At 40.5% G+C, this 23,829-nt stretch overlaps 1 protein-coding gene across 1 annotated transcript in view; it reads right to left on the bottom strand.

Moving 5' to 3' along the window:
• The window catches only part of LOC134338486 (sialate:O-sulfotransferase 2-like), a 243,766-nt gene extending 221,359 nt beyond the window's left edge, over positions 1 to 22,407 (bottom strand). Inside the window, exon 1 of the mRNA XM_063034331.1 lies at positions 21,987 to 22,407. Within this exon, the coding sequence (XP_062890401.1) occupies positions 21,987 to 22,407 (421 nt within the window). The remainder of the gene's footprint in view (positions 1 to 21,986) is intronic.
• Between the last annotated feature and the right edge of the window lie 1,422 nt (positions 22,408 to 23,829).

Raw genomic sequence — 23,829 nt, 5'->3', positions numbered from 1 at the left:
CATTTTACCTTCAAGCTGCACTGCACTTTGTCTGTTGCTATTACACCTCTTTCTGCATAGAATTCTACCTCAATGCTTTGTGTAATCAATAAACCAGTCTGAACAGTATGAAAGACAAACTTTTCACAAGGTTTACTATTGTCACATGTACCTATCTCAGTAACTTACTAATACCCTACGAATACAATAACTTACCAAACCACTACCAAGAAGCTACGAACAACAATGCCAATGAACTGCCAAAAGCGAAAACGGTGAGCTACAAATACCAATACCAAAACCGGTGCACCATGATTGCAAGTACATCCCATCTGCAAAATAAGCTGCACAATGTTCTTTCACAGCTGCTGCCAAAACACCAATGCATTCCACTTGGAAGGAGAAAGTTAGTGATTTACTTCATGGTTTTATATTTATGCACATTCCATGAAGCCACTGGTATCCTGCAACATCGACGGGGGTGGGGGCTTGAAGTCTCTTCCCCTCACACCCTACTGAAGATCAACAGAAGGAGGCACAATAAATTTCTTAGATGGTGGAAATCTTGAGCATCAGATAAAAAATGCTGGAGGAACTCAGCAAGTCAGGTTGCATCTATGGAACGGAATAAACCAAAGTTTTAGGCCAAGACCATAGATATAGGAGTGGGTATTGGTTATCCAGCCTATCAAGTCTATTCTGCATCATGGTGGATTTTTAATCCTTCTCAACTCCATTCTCCTGCCTTCTCCACACATCCTTTGATGCCCTTACTAATCAAGAACCTATCAACCTCTGTTTTAAATGTAGCCAATGAATGTCCTCCACAAATGTCTGTGGCAATGAATTCCATAGGGTCACCACTGTCTGGCTACAGAAATTTCTCCTAATTTTTGTCTCTGACGAAGTATTTGTATTCTGAGACCACGTCCTCTCCACTATTGGAAAAATCCTTTCCAAGTCCAATCTATCGAGGCATTGCAGAAAGAATGCAGGTTGTTTAGGGAAATCAGATTGGTGCGAGATCCCAAGAGTAGGAAATTTTAAAATGCCTACAAGATGACTTTTTAGAGCAGCTCTTGGTAGAGTCCACTGGGGGATCAGCTATTCTGGATTGGGTGTAGTACAATGAAACAGAATCGATTACACAGCTTAAGGTAAACAAACTCTGAGGAGGCACTAGAATTCACCCTGCAATTTGAGAAAGAGAAGTTAAGGTTAGATGTATCAGTATTACAGTGGAGTAAGGCAAATTACAGTGGCATAGGAGAGAAGCTGGCCAAAGCTGATTGGAAGGGAATGTTAACAGGTATGATGGTGGACCTTTGGGAGAAATTCGGATGGTACAGGATAGCTACATCCCAAAAAAAAACAAGACATATTCTAAAGGCAGGATGATGCAACCATGGCTGACAAGAGAAGACAAAGTCAACATAAAAACCAGTGAGAGGGCATATAACTGAGCAAGAATTAGTGGGAAATTAGAGGATTGAGAAACTTTTAAAAACCAACAGAAGGCAACTAAAAGAATCATAAAGGAAAAGATGGAATACAAAGGTAAACTAACTGATAATATTAAAGCGGATACCAAAATTTTCTTTAGATATATAAATTATGAAAGAGGCTAGAGTAGGTATAGACTGCTGAAAAATGATGCTGGAGAGGTAGTTATAGCGGACAAACTGAAAGAGTATTTTGCACAGCTCTTCACTGTGGAAGACATAAGCAGTATGCTGGAAGTTTGAGAGTGTCAGAGGGCAGTGGTGTGTGAAGCTGCCATTACTAGGTAGGTGCTTGGGAAACTGAAAGGTCTGAAGATAGATACATCACTTGGACCTAATGGTGTACACCTCAGGGTTCTTTGTTCTTTTTGTTCTTTTTAAATCTTTTTATTGAGTAAGTATACAAAAAAGGTAAGCCATATAAACATTAATACAATGTTAAAGTATAATAAAATTCCAAAAGATATCAATACCAAAAAGAAATTACTACAAACAATGTAATTTAAACATAAGAAACCAAGATAACATAATAGTATACTAAATTTTATATATATCAATGGAAAAAAAAAGAAAAAAAACCCCCCAAAAAAAAACCCACCGTGCAGCTAACTAAAAGCAAAGCAAAGCAATGGGCTAACTTGAAACCAAACAGAGTTAAACTTAAAATCACGTCCTCAATCCCGACCTCCATTAAAAACAGTGAAAAAAAACAAGAAGGGTAAATATTACATTAAATGAAAATATCGAATAAAAGGTCCCCAAATCTGTTCAAATTTAAATGAAGAATCGTAAAGGTTACTTCTAATTTTCTCCAAATTCAAACATAAAATCGTCTGAGAAAACCAAAAAAAAGGTAGTTGGAGCATTAAGCTCTTTCCAATGTTGTAAAATACATCTTTTCGCCATTAAAGTAAGAAATGCAATCATTCTACGGGCTGAAGGGGAAAGATTACTAGAAATTTTAGGTAGTCCAAAGATAGCAGTAATAGGGTGAGGAGAGATATCTATATTTAATACCTTAGAAATAATATTGAAAATATCTCTCCAAAAAGTTTCCAAAGCAGGGCAAGACCAAAACATATGAGTTAAAGAGGCTATCTGCCCCGAACATCTATCACAGAAAGGATTAATATGCGAGTAAAAACGCGCTAGCTTATCTTTGGACATATGTGCTCTATGAACCACTTTAAATTGAATTAGGGAATGTTTAGCACAAATAGAGGAAGTATTAACTAATTGTAAAATCTGCCCCCAATCATCCACAGAAATGGTAAGCCCCAATTCCTGTTCCTAATCTACCCTAATCTTATCAAATGGAGCTTTCCTAAGTTTCATAATAATATTATAAATCATAGCCGATGCACCTTTCTGACATGGATTAAGGTTAATTATCGAATCTAAAATATATGTAGGAGGAAGCATTGGAAAGGAAGAAAGTATAGTACTTAGGAAATTTCTAACTTGTAAATATCTAAAAAAATGTATTCTTGATAAGTTATATTTATTAGATAATTGTTCAAAAGACATAAGGGAACCATCTAAAAATAAATCCAAAAACCGTAAAATACCCTTAGTCTTCCAAGTTTGAAAAGCGCGATCCGTAAAAGAGGGAGGAAAAAATATGTTACCTAAAATAGGAATCGCTAACCCGAATTGATTAAGATCAAAAAATTTTCTGAATTGAAACCAAATGCGCAAAGCATATTTAACTATCGGGTTAGAGACCTGCTTAAGACGTTTCGAATCAAAAGGGAGAGAGGAGCCTAAAATAGAACCAAGTGTATAACCCTGAACCGATTGTAATTCCAATGCTACCCATTTAGGAATAGATAGTATGTCCTGGTCAAGTAACCAAAATTTCATATGTCGAATATTAATAGCCCAATAATAGAATCTGAAGTTAGGTAATGCTAAACCTCCATCTCTCTTAGCTTTCTGTAAATGTATTTTACCCAGTCTCGGATTCTTATTCTGCCAAATAAATGAAGAAATTTTAGAGTCAACTTTATCAAAAAAAGATTTTGGAACGAAAATTGGTAATGCCTGAAACACATATAAAAATTTTGGCAAAAAAAACATCTTAACCGCATTAATACGACCAATCAAAGTTAAATATAAAGGAAACCATTTAGATGAAAGTTGAGTAATATGGTCTATTAATGGTAAAAAGTTAGTCTTAAATAAATCTTTGTATTTACAAGTAATTTTAATCCCAAGATATGAAAAGTAATTATTAATCAATTTAAATGGAAATTTATAATATAAGGGAAGATGTTTATTAATCGGAAAAAGTTCACTCTTACTAAGATTTAATTTATAACCTGAGAAAAGACCAAATTGTGCTAATAACTCTAAAACAGCAGGAATGGATCTCTCAGGATTAGAAATATATAAAAGTAAATCATCAGCATAGAGTGATAATTTATGGGACTTTAATCCCCGAGTTATCCCAGTAATATTTGAAGATTCTCGAATAGCAATTGCAAGAGGTTCTAATGCAATATCAAATAATAGGGGACTAAGAGGACAGCCTTGTCGAGTACCACGAAAGAGAGGAAAAAAAGGTGAGTTTAAAGAGTTAGTACGAACCGAGGCTACAGGGGAGTGATATAACAGTTTAATCCAGGATATAAATCTCAAGCTAAAATTAAACATTTCAAGCACCTTAAATAAATAAGGCCATTCTACTCTATCAAAAGCTTTCTCGGCATCTAAAGAAATAACACACTCAGGAACATTTTGTGAGGGAGTATAAACGATATTTAACAATGTACGAATATTATAAAAAGAGTAACGACCTTTAATAAAACCTGTTTGGTCCTCCGAAATAATAGAAGGAAGTACTTTTTCTAGTCTATTTGCTAATAACTTAGAAAAAACTTTAGAATCAACATTTAATAAAGATATTGGTCTATAAGATGCACATTGAGCAGGGTCTTTATCCTTCTTTAGTATTAGAGAAATTGATGCTCTATTAAAAGATTCAGGAAGTTTACCAAGTTTCAAAGAAGCCTCAAAAACCCTACCGAGCCAAGGAATCAATAAAGAAGCAAAACATTTATAAAATTCAACGGTAAACCCATCAGGGCCAGGAGCTTTCCCCAGATTCATAGAAAAAATAACATTCTTAATCTCATCCATTGTAATGGAAGTATCTAATAAGGAAGACATATCCTGTGAAATCTGAGGGAAGTCTAACTTATCTAAAAAATCATTCATATATTTAGAATCTCGAGGAGACTCTGATTGATATAAAGAAGAATAAAAATCACAAAAGGTTTGATTAATCCCCACATGATCCAGTATCAATCGATCATTTTGGTTATAAATCTGATTGATTTGAGATTTAACATAATTAGATTTCAATTGATTAGCCAGCAGCTTGCCAATTTTGTCACTGTGAACATAAAAGTCACTTCTTGTTTTCTTTAATTGGTTTACAATCGAGGACGAGAGTAGTAAACTGTGTTCCATTTGAAGTTCAGTTCTTTGTTTATATAACTCCTCAGAAGGAGCCATAACATATTTCTTATCAATTTCTTTAATCTTGTCCACAATTACCATCTCCTCCTGCTTCTGTTTCTTCCTCAAAGCAACAGAATACGAAATAATCTGACCCCGAATATAGGCTTTAAAAGTGTCCCAAAGAGTGTTAACCGAAATATCTTCTGTATGGTTAATTGTAAAAAAAAGCTCAATCTGTTCATTCATAAAATTAACAAAGTCCGAGTCCTGAAGCAACAGCGAATTAAAACGCCATTGTCTATTATTCGGTATATTGGCCATAATTTTAATAGAAAGCTTAAGTGGAGCATGATCCGAAATGGTTATAGAATCATAATCACATTTAATCAATGAAGGAATAAGACGAGAATCAATGAAAAAATAATCAATTCTTGAATAGGAATGATGAACATGTGAAAAGAAGGAAAAATCTTTTTCCTGAGGATGCAGAAAACGCCAAATGTCCGTCCACCCAGAATCAGAAAGGAAAAAATTAATCAGATTTGCAGATTTATTAGGTAAAGTCTGTAAAGGAGCCGAACGGTCCAAAGCTGGAGACAAACAGGTATTAAGATCTCCGCCCCAGATCAATGAAAACTCGTTCAAATTCGGAAACTGATCGAACAATGATTTATAAAATTCCGGACAATCCATATTAGGAGCATAAACATTAACCAAAACTACTTTTTTATTAAATAGTAAACCACTAACCAATAAAAATCTACCATTCGGATCAGAAATAATATCCTGTTGTATAAAAGTAACTGAGGAATCTATAAAAATAGAGACGCCTCGAATCTTAGCGTTGGAGTTCGAATGAAATTGTTGTCCCTTCCAGAATTTGAAAAAACGTAGTCTGTCCCCCCTCCGTACATGGGTCTCTTGTAAAAATAAAATTTGTGCTTTAAGTCTCCGGAACACTTTAAAAACTTTTTTCCTTTTAATAGGATGATTAAGACCATTAGTATTCCAGGAGACAAAATTAATAATAGACTCCATAAATCCTAAAGCCAACCCACAACAAGGAGGATTGACGATAGGCGCGACCCACAAACCCGGAGAGGAAACAGAACATACAAAAGATACCGGGAAAAAGGACGCAACCAGTACTTCAATAATGTATATAGCCCAAAGAGAAACAAACTAAAACGTGAAGCCCCTCCCACCACCCCCCACCCCAAGACCCCAAGGCAAAATCTAAAGCAGACCCGCCAGAAAGAAGCAAGCGCTAAAACTACCCCCGTGACTTCCGGTATACGCTCCCTAAAAAAAAAGGTATAAATATGAAAAAGGATCAGCTAATTGTAAAACAGTAAAAAAGTAAATAAAAAGGTAGCTCAATTAAAATACACACAGAACAGAACAAAAGCCGGAAAATATATATTAAAAAAAACCCACAATAAACCTCAAACCCATGAATAGACACAGCAACAAGAAACAATAAGATTATTGACATAAAGTGGTTATAAAAAGCAAAACAGAATAAAATTTAAAAAAAACTACAAAATTTAAGGCCACACAGGAAATACGTAAGATGACAAAAGGGAAGTAACCACCCAGAATCCCCTGGGAAAAGAAAGAAATGACGCAGTTAAAAAGAAAGTTTAGCAACCATATTAAGAAATCAAAAGTAAACTTTTCTGCCCAAATAGGGCACGAAAAAGTTAAAACCAACCAATTCACAGCCTCCGATCAACGGAGATAATTAAAAAAAAGCAATTAAGATGTTGAAGATGAAAGTTGATCCAGATAACTCTGGGCATCCGATGGAGAATCAAAAAAACGAAGGGCTCCATCTGACATGCGAATCCTTAGACGTGCAGGGTACAGCAGCGCTGGTCTTAAATCCATCTTATAGAATTCCGACATCACGGATCTGTAACGAACCCGTTGGTCCCAGATTGGTTTACTGAAATCTTCCACGAATCGGAACCTAAGATCCGAAAAATCAATGAAACCTTTAGATCGAGCGAATCGAAACAGTCTCTCCTTGTCTTGAAAATAATGAAAACGTAAAATAACATGCCTAGGTCTATCTGACCTAGACGAATATGATGGGATTCTGTGAACACGATCCAGAAGCGGTGGTTGGTCAGGAAATACAGTAGGGAATGCATCTTTTAAAAGTTGAGAAAAATATTTCATGGGATTGTTGGATTCCACGGCTTCCCTCACCCCAATCATTCGTAAATTCTGCCGTCGCATTCTAGATTCCAAGTCAGAGTTTTTAAAAGTCAAAAAGTCAAGTTTCTTCTTCATTACATTAATTGTTTCTTCGATTTTCCCCATCTTAAGCTCACTTTGTTGCGCGAATTTTTGAAGATCAGATATAGCTGACTGATGTTCCGCAATACATGTTTGCATCTTATCAATTAAATCGGCAATTTTCTGGAAATTAGTTGAGATTTCCGTATGAATCAGGTCTTTAACAGAGCCTGCAATTTCCGTACGAATCATCTCCCTAACAGAGGTTGAAATTTCCCTCTGAATTAACTCCGATATCGCTTTCAAAGTCACCGGTGATTCAGTCGGGGGGAGATCCGTAGCTTTCGGTTTAACCGGAGGTTTACCATCCTTGCCGTTTTTCCCGTTCTTAGACATAGCAGATCTAAGTTCCATCCAATTATCGGAGAGTTCAGTTTAATTCAAAGTATTGTAAGAATTGATGCCTTAATGGTTAATTAAAGTATAGCTGACCATAGAGAAAAAAAACTCAGAGGTAATGGAGCGAGTCAAGAACGCGACTTCACTCCATGAGCGCTACCGGAAGTCTCCTCAGGGTTCTGAAAGAGCTGGCTGAAGAGGTTGTGGGGGCATTGGTAATGACCTTTCAGAACAGTGTATTCTGCATGGTTCCAGAGGACTGGAAAATTGCAAATGTCACTCTTCAAGAAGGGAGAGAGGCTGAAAAGGAAAATTATAGACCAGTTAGCCTGACCTCAGTGCTTGGAAAGATGTTGCAGTTGATTGTTAAGGATGAGGTTTCAGGGTACTTGGGGGCATATGATAAAATAGGCCAAAGTCAGCATGGTTTCCTTAAGGGAAATCTTGCCTGACAAATCTGTTGGAATTCTTTGAAGAAATAATGAGCAGAATAGATAAAGGAGAATAAGTGAATGTAATATACTTTGATTTTCAAAAGGCCTTTGACAAGTTGCCACACATGAGGTTGCTTAACAAGTTAAGAGCCAATGGTATTACAGGAAAGATACTAGCATGGATTGAGAAATGGCTGATTTGTAGGAGACAAAGAGTAGGAATCAAGGGAGCCTTTTCTGGTTGGTTGCTGTGACTAGCCTCTTTTTACATTATATATCAATGATTTGGATAAAGGTCACCAGGTTTGTGGAAGATATGAAGATAGGTGGAAGGGCAGATAAGCCTGAGGAAGCAGCGAGGCCGCAGAGTTACTTAGACAGATTAGGTGAATGGGCAAAGAAGTGGCAGATGGAATACAGTGTCGGGCAGTGTGTGGTCATGCATTTTGGTAGAAGAAATAAAAGCATAGACTATCATCTAGATGGAGAGAAAATTTAAAACTCTGAGGTGCGAAGGGACTTGGGAGTCCTCATGCACAATTCCCTAAAGTTTAATTTGCAGGTTGAGTTGGTGGTGAGGAAGGCAAATGCAATGTTAGTATTTATTTCAACAGGATTAGAATATAAAAGCAAGGATTTAATGTTAAGGCTTTATAATGTGCTGGTGAGGACTCACTTGGAGTATTGTGAGCAGTCTTGGGCCCCTTAAACAAGAAAGGATGTGTTGACATTGGAGAGGGTTCAAAGGAGGTTCATGAAAATTATTCTGGGATTGAAAGACATATCATATGAGAAGTGTTTGATTGCTTTGGGCCTGTATTCACTGAAATTCAGAAGAATGGCAGGGGGAATCTCATTGAAACCTATCGAATGTTGAAAGGCCTTAATACAGTGGATGTGGAGAGGATGTTTCCTATGATGGGACAATCTAACACCAAAGGACATAGCCTCAGAATAGAGGGACAATCATTTAGAATAGAGATGAGGAGGAATTTCTTTAGCCAGAGAATGGCAAATCTATGGAATTCATTGCCTCAGGAGGCTGTGGAGGCCAAGTGTTTTGGGTATATTTAAGGCAGAGGTTGATATATTCTTGATTAGTCAAGGCGTGAAGGGATATGGGGAGAAGGCAGGAGATTGGGGCTGAGAGGGAAAATGGAACAGCCATGATGAAATGGCAGAGCAGACTCAATGGGTCAAATGGCCTAATTCTGATCCTATATCTTATGGTCTTATGGCCTTGTAATATTCGATAGGTTTCAATGAGATCCCTACCTCATCCTTCAGGGCTTTCTCAGGATTGGGAGCAGAAGACATTGGATATAAGTAAAGAATGGCATGTTTGAAAGAACTCATGAATGCCAGTGGCTGGCAAATCAAAATATGCTGCTAAATGAAACACTGAGGCAACACAATTCCAGGAAGCCAATGCGATACGAAGACAAGCAGAACTCACACTGGCTTAATATAGAACCACACTCAAAATGTTATATATTTAGTTGTGAGGAGACAATAATTAATTTACAGTTGTTCGTACTTCCCATGAATCAAAGCATATTAGTTCAGACAAATAATTATTAATCTTACTACATTTCAAGCACTGCAATGCCACCTAGCCATTATTACGATATTAAGCTAGGTTTTATTTTTGATTCAGTTCGTGGTAATTTACCCCTATTGATATTGTTTGGAAAATTTGGTATGTTGATTATTAAGAAAGAACTTTTAAAAAGGTGAATGCACCAATTTTCACAATCTGTCTTAAACTGCAACTGCGTTCAGTGGCCGTTTTATTTGGTACATCTGTACACCAGCTTGATAATGCAAATATCTCATCAGCCAGTCATGTGACAGCAAGACAATGAATGGAAGTATGCAGGCATGGTCAAGAGGTTCATCTATTGTTCGAACCAATTATCAGAATGGGGAACAAATGTGATCTATGTGACTTTGCATGTGAAATGATTGTTGGTGCCAGATGGGATGGTTTGAGTATCTCAGAAACTGCTGATCTCCTGGAGTTTTCATGCAGAACAGTCTCTAGAGTTCCAGGGAATGGTGTGAATAACAAAAAAACCCTGTGAGTGGCAGTTTTGCGGGCAAAAGTACCTTGTTAATGAGAGAGATCAGTGAAGAATGGTCTGACTGGTACAAGCTGACAGGAAGGTGACAGTAACTCAGATAACCACATGTTACAATAGTGGTGTGCAGAAGAGCATCTCTGAACACGCAATATGTGTCGAAACTTGAAGTGGATGGGCTACAGTAGCAGAAAACCATGAACATACACTTAGTAGTCACTCAGTTAGGTACAGGAGGTCGCCAGTAAAGTGGCCATTAAGTGCATATTGGTTTGACTGTGGTACAATGCTGCAGTTGCATAGCTCCAGTTAGAAGGTTCAATGCTGAACTCTGATGCTCCCTGTGAGGAGTTTTCACATTCTAACTGTGACTGCACACACTTCCTTGGGGTGCTCCTGTTAACTCCCATCTGCCTAGGACATGCTGCTTGCTAGGTTAACTGGCTTCTCTAAACTGCCACTCGTGTTGGTGCACGTTTGGAGAATTAGGGAAATCCGCCACAGATAGGTGAGGATCAAAATGTGTGGTAGGTAGTCAACTGTTGCAATGGGCTTTAGGGTCTGCTTCTCTGCGGTAGAGCCTGCGACTGCAGAGAGATATATTTCCCTTTTGCAGGTCACCTCCTACGGCTGGATGAAATAAGGAGTTTTGCACCCTGAGGCTTGTGCACCCCTGAGCCCACCAGCTCAATAGCGAATAGAATGAATGCATGCAGGTTTTTTTCCCCTCAGGTTGGGCGAGACTACAAATGGTTTGGGGTAAACAGTAAAGTATTTGAGGAGAATCTGAGGGGGAGGTTATTCCCTATGTATTGCTCTGTATTGCTGCTGCAAAACAACATACTGTATTTCACAACATACGTTCCTAAAAGTAAACCTCATTCTAATTCTGCAAATGCTTCACGCAGAGGGTGTGTGGCTGTAAAACCAGCTGCCAGTGGAAATGTGGGTTCAATTGTAAAAATTAACAGAAGTTTAGAGAGGCACGTGGATGAGAGGGATATGGAGGGCTCTGATCCCATTCTCAGTGGTCCCAGGAGACCAAAAATCAGGGTGCCAGAATTCTTACTCCTTATTCAACTTCAATCACAATCTATAACTACATTTTCAAGTACATGCTGAAGGCTTCCTTGAAGAAATGAAACATTCCCTGATGACTCTTGGGAATCCCTGGACCATAACTTTTCTCTTTGCGGGTTGTGAAAGCATTGAGAGTCTCAACTAGCTTTGTTTCCTCACTGAGCACAAAATATAGGCCAATGTATTGTTTGAGGTTGGTGAATTGAACTAAGGCTTAATCAGAATAGAGAACGTAGAATGTTACGGCAACATACAGGCCCTTTGATCCGCAGTATTGTGCCAACCTTTTAACCTGTTCTATGATGCATCTAACCCTTCTCTCCTGCTGTACATAGCCCTCCATTAGCAGGGAGATGCTGAAAAGAATTGTACAGAACCAGTCATGGAAGCTCTCCTGAAGAGATGTTTGCATGAATAAAACTTAGATTCCTTTATACACAGTTTCTCCAGAGGCTGCAGAATATGTTTCAGATTGTGACAGTATGAAGACAAAAATCACCTTCAAAATAAAATTACCTTTGCAAAGCTTCATTCCTGACAAAAGAATACCAAAACTGCTCTTGAAATTAATAATGAAATATTGTCATAGATATAGAACATAGAGCACTGAACGGTACAGCACAGTATGTTGAGCAATCAATCTAACCTTTCCCGCCCACATAGACCTTCACTTTTCTTTCATCTGTGTGCCTCCCTAAGACACTTTTAAATGCCCCTAATTTATCTGCCTCTACCACCACTGCTGGCAGCAAGTTCCTTGCACTTATCACTCTTTGTGTAAAAATAACCATATCTGACATACCCCCCATATTTTATTCTAAATAGATTTAAAAATATGTCCTCTTGCATTAGCTATTGCTACCCTGGGGAATAAAAAATGCAGGTTGTCCACTCTATGTATGTCTTTTATCAGTTTTATATCTCTATTAAGTTGCCTTCTTTATCTTTGCATGAATCCATCCAGATTTCTGAACTGTCGTGACCCGTGGACCCTACATCACTATTCCTCTTTTGCACTTTTGTTTCATATCACTTTTTATTCTAAATCATAGAAATTTTTATGTTTTGCACTGTACTGCTGCCACAAGACAACACATTTTGTGACATATGTCAGCGGCAATAAACACGATTCTGATTTGATAGCCAAGCGATCAGACATACCTGAAAGCAGCTGAGAAGGTCAGCCAGTGCAGTCTCCATTAGACACCCAGATCCTGATGTCAATTTGATGGCTAAACTCTGTTCATGGCCATACAACCGATGGACTTCGCTCATCGGCCCTCTTTCACTTTTTTAACAACCATATAACAATTACAGCATGGAAACAGGCCATCTCCGCCCTTCTAGTCTGCACCGAACTCCTACTCTCACCTAGTCCCACCGACCTGCACTCGGCCCATAACCCTCCATTCCTTTCCTGTCCATATAGCTATCCAATTTAACTTTAAACGACAACATTGAACCTGCCTCAACCACTTCTGCTGGAAGCTCGTTCCATACAGCCACCACTCTCTGAGTTCCCCCTCATGTTACCCCTAAACTTTTGCCCTTTAACTCTCAACTCATGTCCTCTTGTTTGAATCTCCCCCACTCTCAATGGAAAAAGCCTATCCATGTCAACTCTATCTATCCCCCTCATAATTTTAAACACCTCTATCAAGGCTCCCCTCAACCTTCTATGCTCCAGAGACTAAAGACCTAACTTGTTCAACCTTTCTCTCTAACTTAGGAGATGAAACCCAGGCAACATTTTAGTAAACCTCCTCTGTACTGTCTCAATTTTATTGACATCTTTCCTATAATACAGGAAGCACTTTTTTCCAGCAGCTTTAGTTGGCCTGTGGGATTGTACTGCTCAATGAACATTATGTGTCTCTATCAGAGGACAAGATGTGTGGGAAGCAATTCATAAACATGAGAAATTCTACAGATGCTGGAAATCCAAAGCAACACACACAAAATGCTGGAGGAACTCAGCAGGTCAGGCAACATCTAAGAAAATGAATGAACAGTACCTTTTGAAGTATCTTGTCCCAAAATGTCGACTGCTTATTCACCTCCATAGATGCTGTCTGACTTGCTAAGTTCCTCCAGCATTTTGTGTGTGTGAGTGTAGGGCTGGGGTGGTGGGGCTGCATGTGACACTAGGATTGTCAAACTTCACTTTGAGTTTCTGAGACAGATCGTAAGGTAAAAAAGGTATAAACAAGAAGTGTCAAAGACTACAAGGAAAGGTGTCTTTGGCAAATGATTGATTAAATGGAAAATGACGCTGGAGAAGTAGTACTGGTGGATAATGAAATGGTGGACAAGCTTAATAAGTATTTTGCATCAGTTTTCACTGTTGAAGACACTAGCAGAATGCCAGAAATGTGAGAGTCAGGAGGCAGAAGCGATTGTTATTGTTTTTATGAAGGAGAAGGTGCTGGAGAAGCTGAAAAGGTAGATATGTCACCTGGACAAAACGGACTACACACCAGGGTTCTGAAAGTGGTAGCTGAAGATATTGTGGAGGCATTAGTGTTGATCTTTCAAGAATCATCAGATTGTGGAAGAATTCTAGAGGACTGAAACATTGCAAATGTCACTCAATCCTTTAAGAAAGAAGGGACAAGCATGAGGAAATCTGCAGATGGGTCGGCCTGAAACGTTGACCGTACTTCTTCCTAGAGATGCTGCCTGGCCTGCTGCGTTCACCAGCAACTTTGATTGCAAGAAAGGAGGGACATAGGATGCACATGGCTCAGGAGTGTTTACAGACATTTTTAATCTCTCCCTCTCCCAGTGTAGTGTGCCCTCCTGCTTCAAAACATCCACCATTGTCTCTGTATCTAAAAAACCAAGGCAACATGTCTGAATGACTGGCGTCCTGTCACACTCACCTCAATAAGAAGTAAATGCTTTGAGAGGCTGGTCAAGGACTACATCTGCAGCTTGCTACCACCCAGACTGGACCCCCTACGATTCGTCTACTGACACAATCAACTGATAGATGACACAATATCCACAGCTGTACACACTGTCGTCACACATCTGGAGAAGAAGGATGCTTATGTGAGAATGCTGTTCTTGGACTACAGTTTAGCATTCAATACCATAATTCCCTCCAGGCTTGACAAGAAGCTCAGAGACCTCGGCCTTCACCCTGCCTTGTGCAGCTGGATCCTGGACTTCCTGTCAGATCGCCAGCAGATGGTAAGAGTGGGCTCCCTTACCTCTGCACTTATGACCCTCAACACAGATACCCCTCAGGGCTGTGCCCTAAGCCCCCTCCTTTACTCTCTATATACCTGTGACTGTGTCACCTGGTTGTGGACTACAGGAGGAATGGAGACAGGCTAACCCCTACTGATATCAATGTACCTGGGGTTGAGAGGGTAAACAGCTTTAAGTTCCTTGGGATAAACATCACTGAGGATTTCACATGGTCTGCACACACCAGCTCTGTGGTGAGAAAGGCACAACAGCGCCTCTTTCACCTCAGGCGATTGAAGAAGTTTGGTAATGGGTCCCCAAATCCTAAGGACTTTCTACCGGGGCACAATTGAGAGCATCCTGACTGGCTGCATCACTGCCTGGTATGGGAACTGGACCTCCCTCAATCGCAGGACTCTGCAGAGAGTGGTGCAGACAGCCCAGCGTACCTATAGATGTGAACTTCTCACTATTCTGAACATTTACAAAGACAGGTGTGTAAAGAGGGCCCGAAGGATCACTGGGGACCTGAATCATCCCAATCACAAACTGTTCCAGCTGCTACCATCCGGGAAACAGTACCGCAGCATAAAAGCCAGGACCAACAAGCTCTGGAACAGCTTCTTCCACCAGCCCATCAGACTGATTAATTCATGCTGATATTAATGCTATTTTGACTGTCCTGTTGTACATACTATTTATGACAAATTACTATAAATTGTACATTGCACATTTAAACAGAGACATAACATAAAGAATTTTACTCCTCGTGTACGTGAAGGAAGTAAGTAATGAAGTCAATTCAAATAAATTATAGGCCAATTAGTCTGACTTCAGTGGTTGGAAAGACGTTAGAGACCATAATTAAGAATGAGGTTTCGGGGTTCTTGAAGGCACATAACAAAATATGCCAATGTCAGCATAGTTCCCTTAAGGGGAAATTTTACCTGACAAATCTATTGGAAGTATTTAAGAAAATTATAAGCAGGATAGGAAAGGAGAGTCAGTGGATGTTGTTTATTTGGATTTCAGAAGTCTTTTGTCAAGGTGCTGCACATGAGGCTGATTAACAGGATAAGAGCCCTTGGTATTATAGGAAAGATACTAGCATGGATAGGAGATTGGCTGACTGGCAGGAAGTAAAGTGTTTGAATAAAGAGGGCCTTTCCTGGTTGGGTGCTAGTGCTAGAGAGGACAGTGTTGGGACCACTTCTTTTCACGTTATATGTCAATGATTTGGATGAAGGCCTCCAGGTTTGTGGACAATATGAAGATAGGAGGAAGGGCAGGTATTGTTGAGGAAGCAGGGTGTCTTCAGAAGGACTTAAACAGATTGGGAGAATGGGGTAAGAAGTGGCAGATGGAGTATAGGGCAGAGAAGTGCATGGTCATGCACTTGGTAGAGGGAATAAAGGCTTAGACTATTTTCTAAATGGGGAGAAAATTCAAAAATCAGAGGTGAAAAGGAACTTGGGAGTACTCGTGCAGGATTCTCTAAAGGTTTACTTGCAAGTTGAGCTGGTGGTAAGGAAGGCAAATGCACTGTCAGCATTCATTTCAAGAGGACTAGTATATAAAAGCAAAGATGTAATGACTTGATCAGACCACATTTGGAATATTGTGAGTAGATTTAGGTCCCTTATCTAAGAACAGATGTGCTGGTTGAAGAGGGTTAAGAGGAGGTTCATGAGCATGATCCCAGGAATGAAAGGGTTAACATATGAGGAGCACTTGATGGCTCTGGGCCTGTACTTGCTGGAGTTTAGAAGAATGGGTGTGCAATCTCATTGAAACCAATTAAATATTGATAGAGTGGATATAGAGAGGAGGTTTCCTATAGTGGGGGAGTCCAGACACAGCCTCAGAAAAGGGGAACATACATCTAGAACAGAGATGAGGAAAAATTTATTTAGCCAAAGGGTGATGAATCTGTGAAATTCATTTCCACAGACGGCTGTACAAGCCAAACAATTGGGTATATTTTAGTTGGAAGTTGTTAAGTTCTTGTTTAATCAGGGCATCAAAGGTTATGGGAGAAGGCAGGAGAGTGGGGTTGAGAGGGATAATAAATCAGCCGTGATAGAATGGAGGAGCAGACACGATGAATCAAGTGGCCTCATTCTGTTCTATGTCTTATGACCTTATTAACATTTTGATAGGTAGAACAATTTCTGTTCTTTAAATAAAGCTTTTTTTCTCTGTCAGCTACTGACGACATGGATGTTTTGAAGTTCTCCCTCAGCATTTCTCTTGCATGCTAATTACCACTAATTATTTTTGTTAAAAACTGCCAGAATATCTTCACAGGCATATACCTTCTTGATGTATTTTGCTGGCGTAGTGCTGTACATCTGGAAAAGATTATTGAGTGAATAAGAGTAGAATTAGCTTCTGCAGCAAGTCAGTGAGGTCACTGCAGTGATGCAGAGAATGGTTTCAGACAATGTGATGCCTATCAACATCTGGCCAATGTTCCTTCAGCAACTTGTCTCAACAAAAAAATTGCAGATAATGAAAATCTAAAATGGAAACATAAATTGCTGGAAAAGCTCAGCAGGTCAGACTGTATCTGTGGGAAGAAAAACAGTTACAGCTCAGGTGCTTATCAGAAATGAATGAGAAAAAATTAAGTGCATGATGGTATCCAAGAAGGAGGGTGAGTAGTGTGGCGGGGTGGGGTGGGGGCCATTGGGGGGGGGGTTAGGAATGAGGAACAGATGGAAAAGTCTGAATGGAGGAAGTGAAATATATTTTTAAAAACTATAGATGCTGGAAGCACTCAGCTGGACGGGCAGCATCTGTGGGCAGGGAATATGAGTCAAGGTGTAGGGTCAAAGACACTTTGTGATAAAAGACAATAGACAATAGGTGCAGAAGTAGACCATTCGGCCCTTCGAGCCTGCACCACCATTCTGAGATCATGGCTGATCATCTACTATCAATACCCGGTTCTTGCCTTGTCCCCATAACCCTTGATTCCCCTATCCATAAGATACCTATCTAGCTCCTTCTTGAAAGCATCCAGAGAATAGGCCTCCACTGCCTTCTGAGGCAGCGCGTTCCACACCTCCACAACTCTTTGGGAGAAGAAGTTCCTCCTCAACTCTGTCCTAAATGACCTACTCCTTGTTCTAAAACCATGCCCTCTGGTACTGGACTCTCCCAGCATCTGGAACATATTTCCTGCCTCTATCTTGTCCAATCACTTAATAATCTTATATGTCTCAATCAGATCCCCCCTCAATCTCCTTAATTTCAGCGCGTACAAGCCCAGTCTCTCTAACCTCTCTGCATAAGACCGTCCGGACATCCCAGGAATTAACCTAGTGAACTTACGCTGCACCTCCTCCACAGCCAGGATGTCCTTCCTTAACCCTGGAGACCAAAACTGCACACAATACTCCAGGTGTGGTCTCACCAGGGCCCTGTACAAATGCAAAAGGATTTCCTTGCTCTTGTACTCAATTCCCTTTGTAATAAAGGCCAACATTCCATTATCCTTCTTCACTGCCTGCTGCACTTGCTCATTCACCTTCAGAGACTGATGAACAAGTACTCCTAGATCTCTTTGTATTTCTCCCTTACCTAACTCCACACCGTTCAGATAATAATCTGCCTTCCTGCTCTTGCTCCCAAAGTGAACAACCTCACACTTATTCACATTAAACGCCATCTGCCAAGTTTCTGCCCACTCACCCAGCCTATCCAAGTCACCTTGAATTCTCCTAACTTCCTCATCACATGTCACACTGCCACCCGGTTTAGTATCATCAGCAAACTTGCTGATGTTATTCACAATGCCTTCCTCTAAATCATTGACGTAAATCATAAACAGCTGAGGTCCCAATACTGAGCCCTGTGGCACCCCACTAGTCACCACCTGCTATTCCGAGAAACACCCATTCACTACTACCCTTTGCTTTCTATCTGCCAACCAGTTTTCTATCCATGTCAATATCCTCCCTCCAATGCCATGAGCTCTGATTTTACCCACCAATCTCCTATGTAGTACCTTATTGAATGCCTTCTGAAAGTCAAGGTACACCACATCCACTGGATCTCCCGCGTCTATCTTCCTGGTTACATCCTCAAAAAACTCCAATAGATTAGTCAAGTATGATTTGCCCTTGGTAAATCCATGCTGGCTCGGCCCAATCCTATCACTGCTATCAAGATATGCCGCTATTTCATCTTTAATAATGGACTCTAGCATCTTCCCCACTACTGATGTTAGGCTAACAGGGCGATAGTACTCTGTTTTCTCCCTCCCTCCTTTCTTAAAAAGTGGGATAACATTAGCCATTTGCCAATCCTCAGGAACTGATCCTGAATCTAAGGAACATTGGAAAATGATCACCAATGCATCCGCAATTTCCAGAGCCACCTCCTTTAGTACCCTAGGATGCAGACCATCTGGACCTGGGGATTTGTTAGCCTTCAGTCCCATCAGTCTACTCATCACCGTTTCCTTCCTAATGTCAATCTGTTTCAGTTCCTCTGTTACCCTATGTCCTTGGCCCATCCATACATCCGAGAGATTGCTTGTGTCTTCCCTAGTGAAGACAGATCCAAAGTACTTATTAAATTTGTCTGCCATTTCTCTGTTTCCCATAACAATTTCTCCCAATTCATTCTTCAAGGGCCCAACATTGTTCTTAACTATCTTCCTTCTCTTCACATACCTAAAAAAACGTTTGCTATCCTCCTTTATATTCCTAGCTAGCTTGCGTTCATACGTCATCTTTTCTCCCCGTATTGCCTTTTTAGTTAAGTTCTGTTCCTTCTTAAAAATTTCCCAATCATCCATCTTCCCACTCACCTTAGCTCTGTTATACTCTTTTTTTAATGCTATGCTATCTCTGACTTCCTTTGTCAACCACTGTGGCCACTTTCCCCCCTTTGAATCCTTCCTCCTTCGGGGGATGAACTGATTTTGCACCTTGTGCATTATTCCCAAGAATACCTGCCATTGCTGTTCCACTGTTTTTTCTGCTAGGATATCCGACCGGGCAACTTTGGCCAGCTCCTCCCTCATGGCTCCATAGTCTCCTTTGTTCAACTGCAATACTGACACTTCTGATCTGCCCTTATCCCTCTCAACTGGTGAAATGATATCCTGTAAATGATGTGCTGTGTTGCTGCTGCCGCAAATAGTGAATTTTCATTACACTTATATCCTGTGCAATTATGTTTATGACAACATTGAACTTTAATTTGATAGTGTTATTGTTATCCCCTGGAAAAATTCAGCTGCAGCAGAACGTTTGTTCCTTTTGCTTGTAGCTTTCTTGTCACAATAAGATGCAGAAGACAAACAATCAAGAATCTCTGACCACAGCACCACCAGAGTAGCCAGAGACACAGCCGGTAAAACTAAACGCAATAAATTTAGGATTTCAAACCTTGTTATTTATTTATTTATTGAAATACAGGGCAAACTAGGCCCTTTTGGCCCTCCAACCTGTGCTGTCAGCAACCCCCGATTTAACCTAATCATGGGACAATTCACAAGGACCCATTAACCTACAGACCGGTATGTCTTTGGACTGTGGGAGGGAACTGACAGTTATAGGGAGTCCATACAAACAGCAGCAGGATTTGAACCCGGGTGAATGGTACAGTAGAGCATTGTGCTAACCACTGCACTACCTTGTCGTGTGTTTACATACACAAACTAAACGCTTGACAAAAAGCATAAATGCAATCCAACAGGCTCTAGTTGGAAATTTAATGGAATCGCATGCTGTTTTCTCAAAGCGAAATTTGATTATGGTTCAAACTAAAACCCTTGCTAACTCTGGAGATTACAGAAAGTCACGGTAGTATAGCGGTTAGCGTAACAGCGATCTTGCGATTGTAATTGAGATTCATTTCCCTCCAATGTCCGTAATGGGGGTGGCATGGTAGGATAGAGGTTAGCATCATGCTATTACAGTGCTAGTTACTTGGGTTCAATCAATCAATTCTTCTGCTGTCTGTATGGATTTTTTATGTTCTCCCTATGATTTCTTCCGGGTGCTCCAGTTTCCTCCCACATTCCAAACACACAGTTTAGTAGGTTAGTTGGTCCCATGGGTGAAACCGGTTAGGGCAGGCTCATTAGTCTGGAGGAACCCAATAGAGATACATACTGTATCTCTACATAAAATAAATAAATTCCTAAATAAAGTCACTTCAAAAGACTGTGCACATAGATTCAAAAGAGAACGCACTGCATTTCTGCTGGAGGAGAAATGATCAAGAATTTAATGGACAGATGGGTCAGTGGGGATTGTTATTTGTGGTGACCTGTTTTGTATCCATTAGTTTATTATTAGGTCACTCATGTAATGCAATATAAATTCATTAAAATGAGTCGTCACAAGCAAGTAATTTTAACTGCAGGATTACCATAAACTGTAACAGTGATATTATAGCCATTTATAATTCAACTCAGAAATCAAAATGGATCCAGATGAATGCAAGAGAGGTCCAAAACAATGCAGCTGAGTCACAAACCAAATACAGTGTACAGACAGGAAAGTTCGCACCCTGGGGTTATGTTGCACTGATAATCCAGCTTTGGTAGGCAGACAATAGTTAAACAAAGGTTTTAAAAGGATCTGGAGTTTGCCACCATGTACAAAGGTAGAGAGGAATTAAATAGATGTATTCAAAAGGGAAGGTATTCACATCCGTGATGGAGATTATTGTGAATGGTTGGATGTGGAGGGCTGGGAGCTGCAACAGAAACAGGCAAGTGGACTCTAATTAACGTAACACACAAAAAACTGGAGGAACACAGCAAGTCAGGCAGATTCTACGGAGAAAAATGGACCGTTGACATTTTGGGTAAAAGTCCTACATCTGAACTGAAAGAGTAGAGGACAGATTGCCTGTATGAGGAGATGAGGGGAAGGACTGGAGCAAAAGTTGGCAAGTGATAGGTGGATCCAGGTGAGGAAGGGGTGACAGGCAGGTAGAGCAGGAGAGAGTGGGAATTGTGCCAGAGGCTGAGAGGTGACGGGTCAAGGCAGCAAAGGGCTGCAGATGGTGGGATCTGATTGGAGGAGAAGGTGGATCATGGAACAATGTGCCAGTTTCTTTATTTCATTCTCCATCTTCCTCTCCTATCAGATTCCACCATCCGCAGCGTCTTATCACCTCCAAATAACATCTTGCAACCTCCGTCACTATTCCCACTCTATTAATTTAAAAAAATATATTTCTTATTGTAATTTATAGCTTGTTTTTATTTTTATGTATTCCAATATATTGCTGCCATAAAACAACAAATTTCACGAAATAAGCCAGTGATATTAAACCTGAATCCAATTCTTCCACCAGCCTGTCACCCCATCCAAATCTGGTGCCACCTATTGCCTGTCCATTCTTGCTCCAGTCCTTTCTCTTTATACTGGCCATATTCCCTCTACTCTTTCATTGATCCTCCATTTCTTTCTGCAGACATTGCTTGACCTGCTGAGTACCTCTGGCATTATGTTTTAATTCCTCAGCAAGTTTGTGAGAGGATGAGATCGGTTTGCTATCACCCTCCACACATTCTACTCTTATGAAGGAAAGGAGAGGTGCAAGACCAACTGCTCCTGATGAAGGATATCACCCACCTCTGTTCTCCTCCTGATCCCTTGACATTTTCCCCTTTAGTGCCCGACTCCAGCTGCCGACGTGCTCCCCAGACTTCAGCTTGTCCAGAGCGTCTTGCGAGACTGGTTTCAGCCACGGAGGTCCGTATCTCCTGGGCAGGGCTGGGGGCTCCTCTGGCCACTGCTTCTTTTCCGATGCCTCCTTGTGTGACCTCCCAAAAGGCAGGAAGGAGAACTGCTGCAGGCCACGAGTGGCACCAAGGGCTGTGTGAGCTGCTCCCTCTCCGTGGGGTGAGGCCTTCCCAGTAATGGTGCTGTCCTCCACAAAGCCCGAGTGCAGGAACACCAGACTCCCAGCCATGAGGTAAACCATGATAAAGGTGAAGAAACGCAAAGGCTTCCTGCGGAAACAACGATGTATCTTGATTGCTAATCTGGCCATTCCCAATACATAACCTTCCTTGAGTGCGTTGTAACTTCAGGACAGTGAATACAAAAATATAGATATTTCAGAGGAGCATTTCAAGCAAAAAAAACATACAAAATATTTTGTAATCCAGAGGCAGAGGAGTCACACAATTGGCCCGTTGCTCTGCAACTATCTTCTTCCAACTTTGTGCTTCATCTGTTTTGTGCCTCCATTCAGTATAAGGAGAGAGTCACCAAATGAGCTTCACAAATCTCCCGGCCAATCACTTACAATGTAGTCATCATCATTGTCAAATTCAGGGAGTTAATAGTGCCCTGCCATCAGTAAGGGGCAGATCTGACCCAAAGCCTTCCTCCACTAAACCTGCCTCCACTGTCCTTCCCCCAGCCCCGCCAACAGTCCACCAGTTGACCAAATTTCTATCTACTGAGATAGTGTCTGGTTGAGCAGGTTGTAATGTTATATTCTACTCAGGGGATGTCTTAGCAGAGTATTTTTTATAGATTTTCCCTGTTTAAATTCTTTGGAAGCCCTGAGGGAGACTCATGACAAAGAATGCTTATCTGGAAAATCAAGAGTGTGGAGATGGCTTAAAAGTGGATGAAACGTTTCTCAATTTCCCTTTGAATCTCACACGCAGCATTCTTGCGGGCATCTTCTCTTTCCTGTGGTGCTTATCCACCTAGACACTGCTTCCCACCCATCACCCCCCAAAAAATTCCCTCCCATCGCCACACACCCTTCCTTTCATACAAATGAAGCTTGTTTAGATCACAGGGGAGGTAGACTCAGGGGTAAGACACAGCAAATCCAAGGCACTTCCTCTTCATCAGCTTGTTGCTCATTCCGTCAGCTGGCAAAGGATCAGCCTCTGCAAGAGAACAGAACAATGGTATTGGCATTGGTTCATTATTGTAACATGTAATGAGATGCAGAGAAAAGCATAAGATCCAAACACACCACATTTAAAACAGAATGCAGAACATAGTGCAGCAGCAACAGAGAAAGTAGATAAACAAAGTGCAGGGGCTATCACAAGGTTGACTGGGAGATCAAGAATTCATCTTTTTGATTATGAGAAGTCCATTTAAGAGTCTGATAACAGCGGGATAGAAATCATTATTCAACCTAGTGGCAAGTGCTTTCAGAGTTTTGTATCTTCTGCCCGATGAAAGGGGGGAAACAGAGATTGTCTGAGGTTGGAGAAGTTTTTGATTTTATTGGCTGCTTTCCTGAGGCAATGGGAAGTGTGGAAGGAGTGAAAGGAGAGGAGATTGATATAGGTGATGGACTAATCTGTGCTCACAACTCTCTGCAGTTCCTTGTGAACTTGGGGAGTGCAGTTGCTGGGCACAGAAATAAAAAAGAATGCAGTGACTGGTGCAGAGACAGAGGGGGTGAGGAATAGAAGGAAGGAGAGAGAGAGAGAGTGGG

Source organism: Mobula hypostoma, chromosome 27, assembly GCF_963921235.1.
Source record: "Mobula hypostoma chromosome 27, sMobHyp1.1, whole genome shotgun sequence".
NCBI lineage: Eukaryota > Metazoa > Chordata > Chondrichthyes > Myliobatiformes > Myliobatidae > Mobula > Mobula hypostoma.
Note: the sequence above shows the minus strand (reverse complement) of the source record. Positions and strands in the feature narration are given on the sequence as shown.